The sequence below is a fragment of the Delphinus delphis genome, chromosome 1 (genome assembly GCF_949987515.2).
Source record: "Delphinus delphis chromosome 1, mDelDel1.2, whole genome shotgun sequence".
Lineage (NCBI taxonomy): Eukaryota > Metazoa > Chordata > Mammalia > Artiodactyla > Delphinidae > Delphinus > Delphinus delphis.
The window spans coordinates 96,534,615-96,543,592 of record NC_082683.1 but is presented as its reverse complement, the minus strand read 5'-3'; the positions used below and the strand labels follow the sequence as shown (position 1 = coordinate 96,543,592).

The 8,978-nt window shown below is 51.1% G+C and overlaps 1 protein-coding gene across 1 annotated transcript; it reads left to right on the top strand.

Moving 5' to 3' along the window:
- Positions 1 to 307: 307 nt before the first annotated feature.
- Positions 308 to 1,843, top strand: KCNA10 (potassium voltage-gated channel subfamily A member 10). The gene has a single exon (XM_060006770.1). It carries the CDS (start codon positions 308 to 310, stop codon positions 1,841 to 1,843), a length of 1,536 nt encoding a protein of 511 aa, XP_059862753.1.
- The last annotated feature ends 7,135 nt before the right edge of the window (positions 1,844 to 8,978 follow it).

The window sequence follows — 8,978 nt, the reverse complement described above, 5'->3', positions numbered from 1 at the left end:
CCTTTTTGGCTGGAGGAAGTTTTCCCCTCTCAGCCAGGCTCCGTCATTGCAATTTCTTCTAATTATTAGTGTGCGCAAACTCAGAGGGAGCAAATGGATTTCAAGAAGAATGTTGCCAAAATAGGCAGAAGGTTCCATCCCAAGTTAAAAATAAACCATTTTTTAATCCGTTGGAAAACTTACCTCAATAATCCAGAGCCAGCTGTACCCTGTCCTAGCTCCTCCATGATGCCCTTCTTCCTCTCCACAGCTCACAGCAGGCAGGGAAGACGGAGGTTCTTCAGGCTGCTTCCCTGACTCCCCTAGGATGGATGCGTGTGGCTGGAAAGAAATGGAGGTTGCCCTGGTCAATTTTGATAACTCAGATGAAATCCAGGAAGAGCCAGGCTATGCCACAGACTTTGACCTAACCACCCCGAAAGGCCAGACTGGGAGCAGCTCCTTCTCCAACTGGAATATCTTCAACAACGACAGCACCAACCATGAGACGGCCTTCTCCAAGCTCCCAGGAGACTACATCGATCCCCCAGGGCCTGAGGCAGTGGTCTTGAATGAAGGAAACCAGCGGGTGATCATCAACATTGCTGGGCTAAGGTTCGAGACCCAGCTCAAAACACTCAATCAGTTCCCAGAGACCCTCCTGGGAGACTGGGAGAAAAGGATGCAGTTCTTTGACTCCATGAGAAATGAGTATTTCTTTGACAGGAACCGGCCCAGTTTTGATGGAATCCTATATTATTACCAGTCAGGTGGGAAAATCCGGCGCCCGGCCAGTGTCCCTATCGACGTCTTTGCTGATGAGATCTCCTTCTATGAACTGGGCAGTGAGGCCATGGACCAGTTCCGAGAGGATGAAGGCTTCATCAAAGATCCTGAAACATTGCTCCCCACCAACGATATCCACCGGCAGTTCTGGCTCCTCTTCGAGTACCCTGAGAGCTCCAGCGCCGCCCGTGGTGTGGCCATGGTCTCTGTCTTGGTCGTGGTCATCTCCATCACCGTCTTCTGCCTCGAGACACTTCCCGAGTTCCAAGAAGACAGGGAACTGAAGGTGGTGAGAGACTCCAGCCTCAACATGAGCAAGACCGTCCTCTCCCACACCATGTTCACCGACCCTTTCTTCGTGGTGGAGTCCACCTGCATCGTGTGGTTCACCTTCGAGCTGGTGCTCCGCTTTGTGGTCTGCCCCAGCAAGACCGACTTCTTCAGGAACATCATAAACATCATCGATATCATCTCCATCATCCCCTACTTTGCAACCCTCATCACGGAGCTGGTCCAGGAGACAGAGCCGAGCACCCAGCAGAACATGTCCCTGGCCATCCTGAGGGTCATCCGCCTGGTGAGGGTCTTCCGCATCTTCAAGCTCTCCCGCCACTCCAAGGGGCTGCAGATCCTGGGGCAGACGCTGAAGGCTTCCATGCGGGAGCTGGGGCTGCTCATTTTTTTCCTTTTTATTGGGGTCATCCTTTTCTCCAGTGCAGTCTACTTTGCTGAGGTGGACGAGCCAGAGTCCCATTTCTCTAGCATTCCTGATGGCTTCTGGTGGGCGGTGGTCACCATGACAACTGTGGGCTATGGGGACATGTGCCCAACCACCCCAGGAGGGAAAATTGTGGGTACTCTGTGTGCCATTGCAGGGGTCCTCACCGTTGCCCTCCCTGTGCCTGTCATTGTCTCCAACTTTAACTACTTTTACCACCGGGAGACTGAGAATGAGGAGAAGCAGAACATCCCAGGAAAAATTGACAAACTCCTCAACAGTGTGGGCTCAAGAATGGGCAGCACAGACTCTCTTAGTAAGACCAACAATGGCTGCTCCTCAGAGAAGTCTAGGAAGTGATGTGTCCAGGGCTTCTTGGCCCCCTGAGTCTCCCGGGTCTCTCTGTGTCTCTCTCCCCCACCCACCTCTTGCTCTCTGTCTTTTCAGAAACCAAAATGTATCATTTGTGACCAACAGGCCATCTTTGATTGGAAGTTATTTTAATAAACTGATACTTCTGCTCTATTTTCTGAGCTGTGTCTTTTCAATTGACTGTAGAAAGGTCCTTTCCTATGAGGGGGTAGTTCAGGTCCTTGCTACTCACCTGTGGTCCCCAAGACCATCATCTGGAAGCAAGGAAATACAGAATCAAAGGCCACCTCAGACCTGCTGAATCAGAACCTGCATTTTTACAAAATCCCAGGTGATTCATTGTCACATTAAAGAGGAAGAAGCCCTGGCTCTGGTGTCCCTAAGAGGAAGCACATTAAACGGCCAGGGATGGCTATGAGCAATGAGTAAGTGCTCAGAGTTGTTTGATAATAATACCATACAGTTGTGTAGCATTGCATACATTTTCCAAAGCTCTTTCACCTACATCATCTCACTGCATCTAAAAATAACCAGTAGAACAGATTTGATGATTATTTCCCCTTTGCAGATAAACAAACCAGGAGACAGCAACTTACCTAAGATCACCCGGAAACAGTGACACAGTCAGCGCTGGAGCCTGAGTCTCCTACCTACTGGTCTGGTGCTCTTTCTACTAATGAAGAGAATGTGATAGAATTGGGTGCAGGAGGAGAGGAACTTGAGGGGTCGGTCTTTCAGAGGATCCAGGAGGCAAACTTCTGGGCAAGCATACTTTTCCCGCGGGGTCCCCCTTCTCCATGCAGCCTGGGAGGCAATGCCGGCCTGGTCCCCTTGCTCCTCAGTCCCTCCCTTGGACAGTGAACAAGTAGAAACGTTCCCAGATGTTTTTCTCTTGGCCCATCTCCATGAATTTGTGCAAAGACTGGGATCCTGAGTTTGGGAAGTATATATACCAGGGCCTCGGAGAGCTGCTCCAGGAAAGTCCACCTGCCTTGGGGTTCAGCTCCCACTGAGTCATCAGGAATTGACCAGTAGCCTGTGGGGCAGCTGGGGCAGGAACAGCAGGACCCTAAGACATGTGTGCAGAGGCCAGGCACACACACACACACACACACACACCCGCCCCAAGGAGGGCTATTGTCACAGGAACTGCCCTCTTGGGAGTGGATCTTCCTCAGTCCATCAAGCTCCCAGGATTGGGGAATGGAGTTGGGATTCCCCAAAAGGCAGGAAAGGAAGTCTCCCCTCTGTCCCTCCCTCCTCACCCCTCAAGTAAGGAGGCCTGTGCCTTCCTCCGACCCAATACTCAATGTCTGGCCACGCCTCAAAGGCGAGTCAACACCAGAATAATGCCCCTGGGCTGCAGGCCAATGCACAGCTCCACTGCACACCCACAGCACACAGCCCTGGAACACGCCCAGATCCACACAACTGCAGCCCCAGGTACCATCACACAGCTTCCACTTCAGCACAGTCGAACAGATGAACTGGAGTGGGAGGAAGCTGCTTCTTTCCTTTCCTATGTCCTTAGTCTGGGCCCTAGGAAGCTGGACTTAGCCATTTTAAGTCCCCCTCCTGCTCTGAAAGTCTCAATCTCCTTCTTGCATTTTAAATCCAAGATGTAATTTAGCACTGAGTCATGAAAAGATCTAGCCTTGGCTAGATCTTGCCCTTGGACCTGGGCAAGCTGGACTCCTGTCCCAGGCCTGAGCCTCAGAGTTCTGGGCTTTGGAATATCTTCCTCACAATTTTCTAAGGTCCCTTTCAATTCTTCCTCTTCAGATCATTCTCCAATTCTTTACCCACACTTCACTTCCAAGCATGTGGGGTTGACCAGATGTCTTGGGCTTCCACCTGTGGGATTGCCCTGAACCCTTGTGCCAGCCTCCAGTGCCAAGATGGTGGTCTAGTGAACAGATTGCTCCCACTGTCTTTTGTGGCATTTCTTTTACAGGATCACACAAGCTCAGATGCCAGGATGGTGATTGCACTCTGATTTGGGACGATGTAAATTTTTATATACACCAGGCCCTTACAAAAACCATTTGCCCAGAATCCAGAGCGTATTTGACAAAAGAGCCCACGTGCCCACATTCTGCCTTCTGGGAGCCACATCATCATGATCTTTTACACCAAAACTTCTCCCCACAGAGAAACCCTTTGCCCTCTCACGTCAGCTCTCCAATTTTGCAACGTGAGGAAACTGGTTCAGAGAGGTTCAAGGACACATGGCCAGGAAGCAGTACAGAGGGATGTGAATTTAGGTCTCTTTGATGCCAAAGTGTATCCCACCAGGCTGCCTGCCCAGAGCACCCTAACCCGGAGAACGGCTTCTGCTGGGGCAAGGAAGTGGAGCTGTGTCACGCAGACAGGCTTGGTGCATTCCTGGGAGCAGGGAGGCTCTTCTCCTAAGGCCCCTGCTTTCTTATTCTCTCTGATTCCATGTTCAGTGGCTGAGCCACAGGCTGGCCTTACACCGTCACATACTGCAAACAGGGTAAGATAATGAGACCCCAGAGCAGACTGGACCAGTGCCCCCAGAGGCCAAGATAGAGCCCTGGAGCCTGCAGCCCCAGCCATTTTCTTCCTGGGATCCTGCAGGCAGAGTCCAGTCTAGCAGGACAAAAGGAGCCACTCTTTTTCTCCAGCTAATCCAGTTACCCCACAAGGTTAGGAGGTCTGATCAGAGGCTTCTGAGGCCCAGAAAGCAGGTCCAGGCCTTCAGGCTTGAGTCAGGGAGCAGGGCTGCAGAAGCAAGCCCTCCACTCCCCATGCTGCTGCTGCCAGTAGGGCTGGTGTCACAGTCCTGTGGGCCAGCGCTGAGTCATTTATTTCTTCCCCAGCAACCCAGGGAGATGGGCTATGGGAGTCCCTTTCACCATCCATCTGTCCAGCCTCCTGTTTGCAATGAGATATGTGGTCCACAGTGGAGCACCCAAGGTGACTCACTGACAGAGGGAAAGGAGAGAGGCAGGGCAGACAGGACAGGGCTGCCGAGGGGGTCAAGTGCGAAACACAGAAGGAAGGATATTCCCACTCTCGTCGAGGAGGGAAGGACTGGTCAGCAGCTGGGCTCAGAGAAGCCTGTCTTAAGGAGGCAGAGCAAGGCCTGAGGCTTCAGTCAGCCACTTAATATTTATTCCTACTGTGTGGCAGACAATTTATAGCCACTGAGTAAGGACACAGAAAGAACGAAAGTGTCCCCTTAAATTTCCACAGTAAAAATATGCAAATAATGTAAGAGAAACAACAGAAACATTTTCAGAGAGTGCTACAATTTGCAGAAGGCTTCCAAATCTTGTGTTTTCTCTTCTACCATATCATGCCAGCTATCTTTGGGAAGAACTGTGCAAGTCAGGACTAACAGTTGTGTCTATTCATCATTCTCTTTGAAAAGTGCTTTATAAACCACAAAGAGTTTCCAAAATTTAAGGATTTTTTGAGTAGAAAGCTCCCTAGACTTGGAATCGAAGGACCTGGCTGAATTTTTAACAATTGTATGACTTTGGCCTCAATGAGCCTCAGTTTCCTTACATGGAAAATGGAGACGAATAAAAGGCCAACCTCACAGCAAACGGGGCAGTTTTCCCCCTCCCTCCACAGCAGGGAGTAGTCTCAGGGTCCTCCCAGCATCCCTCTCCCACCCAAACTGGCCAACCAGGCTCCTCAGGACCTCTGCAGGTGGCCAAAGTGGCTGCTTAGGACCTGCCCTCTGTTTGAGACATGTCCTTTTGTGACTTCTTACTTCTCTCATTCTTATACTTGTACTCAACCTCTTTGAACTGACTTCCAAATCTAAAAAAAAAAGACAGCGTTACACCTGCCTCACCAGGCTGCTGGGAAGAACTTCCCCGCGACTTGCTCAGCACTCCCTGACGGGACACAAGCTGCTGCAGGAATGCGATGGGCAGGATGCTTCCGGTTGCAGGTGGCAGAAACCCAATCAAATGGAACCAAAAGAGAGGGCTTTATTGGCTCACGTGACTGAGAAATGCAGGAGAGCTGATGGTAGGCCCACTGGGCCTGGAGACTCACACGCCACCTTCGGAGCTCTCGTCACTTCTGTCCATCGCCCTTGTCTGCTGGTCTCTGTTGGACAAGCAAGCATTCTCCATGGGGAGGGAGCATGGCAGTCCCCAGGCCCCAGCCTTATCACCATCTAACCAAAAATACATAAATACGTATAATCATCTTTGTATCTAATTACTATCTTTAAGTCCTCACATGTTAGATCAAAAAGATAGGCATTTTTGGGCTTCCCTGGTGGCGCAGTGGTTGAGAGTCCGCCTGCAGATGCAGGGGACACGGGTTCATGCCCCGGTCCGGGAAGATCCCACATGCCGCGGAGCGGCTGGGCCCGTGAGCCTTGGCCGCTGAGCCTGCGCGTCCGGAGCCTGTGCTCCGCAATGGGAGAGGCCACAACAGTGAGAGGCCCGCATACCGCAAAAAAAAAAAAAAAAAATGATAGGCATTTTTGTCTGTCTGGTCCACCGCTATAGTCCCAGGGCCTATCTCAGCACAGAGCACGTGTTCAATAAGTGCTTTTCTGAGTTAATGAATTGTCCCTTTAAGCTCTCCCTCCCAATTACCCTAAAGATACCAAACCAAGCCAGTCTGGGCCTGTTAAGATTTTGTTCTACTCCCACTCTCCCCCAAATCCCAGACCTTCAGGCTGAAGCCAGAGATTCTATAATGTAGAGTATGATGGGCAGGTGCCCCTTGGAGGCATTATGGGGGTGGGCTCTGGGGCCTGGGTGTACCCAGGGAGGGACCCAGGGGAGGCCTGGCCTAGAGCATGCTCCAGCCATCTTTAGGGAAATCTTCCTGTCCCCTCCCTCTGGGGCTGCTCGGCCTGGTGGACAGGAGAGAGGAGGGCAAAAAGCCCCACTCTGCAGGTCTCCCTGTCTCGGATCCCTTCACAAGATTCCCAGTGGAACAGCTGAGCCTTCAGAAGTTTGCTTGGCTCAAGCATCCCGGATGTCCAGCCTCCCCAGTCAGTTTGAACTGCTCGCCAACACGCCCTGGCTGCCCAGCCCTCGCCCACCTCAGCAGGCCCTCCTCCCACGGAGTCCTCCAGACCCACCTCCACAGCAGCTTCTGGGGAAGGAGCGCACTCCCCACTGGTGCCAAGGCACCCAACAGCCCTCTCGCCAGCCCCACCCTTCAGGTCCTGGGATGGAAAGGAAAGAGACACCCAAAGTGTTACTGCCCAGAAGCTGATTCCAGCCCCCTAAAAAATAAAATGCATTCACCCCGCGGAGTGCAGCGCTCCAAAGTCCCTTTGAAGTGAGAGGAAGGAAGCCACCCAGTCTCCCCAGAGACCACTGAGTCTGCCCGGCCGGCACAACCTAGAGACAGGAGAACGTTTGCCCTCAGACGCAGGGATGAAAAGGAACTGGAGGTGCAGGGAGCCAGGGAGATGGAGGAAAGGAAGATCAGACGAATCTTTGTTATTGCATCTCAGGGGAAGCAGAGGTGAGAAGCTGCTTGAGAAATGTCACCGGATAATGAATGCTATTTCACTCGAGCGCTGAGGTGTCAGTCAGATGCATGCAGAGGGATAACAGCCATCCTCCTTAGGGACTCTGGGTGGATCTTCTGCTCTTCCGCGCCCCCTCCTTCCCACCTGACCCTATTGTTCTATTGTCAACAGGAAGAATAAATACAACAGGAAAAGATAAATATAGCAGAAAGATAAGTAATACAAAACTCCCAAGGCTATTGTGAGAATTAAATAAGATAATATATGAAATTCCTTACCAAAAGGTAAAACACGCTACAAAGTAGGAGGAGATGGCTGAAGCCTAAGATCAAAACTCCCCCGCAGGTGGTAAACCCTTCAAGGGCCTGTGCCTTTTTAAGGTTAACATCCCAACACAGTGCCTGGTGCATAATAGATGCTCAACAAATCAAGGGAGGAAAGGAAGAAGAGAAAGGGACATCCAAGGCAGAACTGAGGCCACAGGAGGGCGGACTGAGAGGCCCCTGATTCCCCCAAATGATAATCATCATGACCCATTTACCTGGAGAGTTTGGGCTGAAGTAATTTCTTGACACAGAATCTTCTGTTCAAGCCCTGAATTCTCTGTTTTCTGAGATTCCAAGCAGGAGAAGAAAATGAACACCCACCATGTGCCCGGTTCACTTTCTTAGGCATGTAGACAGCATGCTCTCTCTCTCCTCCAACATTCACCCCATCCCTGCTATGAACCAGACACCAAAAAAGGCTCTGGGGTTACAGAGACTGAGAGGGGTCTCTGCCCTCAGGGGGTGGAAACAGCCTTCTCAGAAGAGCCAGAAATCCACACCCTCCCTGAGGATGGGTCTGAGGCCTGTGCCTCCTGATAAAACATCATCTTTCTGAGCTCTCCCTGTGAGTGAAAAGCCAGCCATCCCTCTCAGTCCCTGGTCCCTTCAGACTCAAGGGGCACCAAGCCCGCATGAGCCCACCCCCTAACCAGTCCTGGGATGGAGCCTACAAAGGAGAGCCTAAAACCATAGCTCAGTCTCCCCCAAGGCGTTCCACTCCATTAGAAGTGTCAGCACATTCAAGTGGGAAAGAATCTGAAGCCCAGGAGGGCAGTCCTGCCAGCCCTGACACAAATTCTAGTCCTGGAGAATTCTCTTGCCAGAGAGAGCAAAAGGAGAGTGATGTTCCCTTCCAGTTCTGAAGGATCGAGTACCAAGATGCTTCCCTTTGAGTGGAGAAAGGGGAAAACAGGGTTTTGCGTTTTCCAAAAGAGGCTCATCTGGCCTTATCTTAGAGAGAGTGAGGACCTCACTGCGGGAGGTGGAGAGAGAGGCCAGGCGTGTGTCTCTCTTTCTCTTCTTTGGGGTGACAGAGAGGCACTGAGGGGAAGGGAAGGTTTTTGGCCGGGGCCGGAAGTCTAGCATGTTGGTAATGGAAGAGGCATTTTTTAAAAAGCTTAAATAAGTGAGTAGAAAGAACAAAGAGCTGCAACTCTTTGAAACTGGATAAAGGGGCAAAAAAAGAGGGGAAAAGCTAAGGCTAAAAATAGTTCCTTGTAAAGGAAAAAGGTGTTCAGATATCTTGAGGTTTGTTATAATTTTCTCAAAAACATCATCTGTAAATGAAATGCTCAAGTGTGTAATGACAGATGGG

Bases quoted from the DNA above. Each gene is read 5' to 3' on its own strand.
- KCNA10 (XM_060006770.1), top strand. From the start codon at position 308: ATGGATGCGTGTGGCTGGAAAGAAATGGAGGTTGCCCTGGTCAATTTT.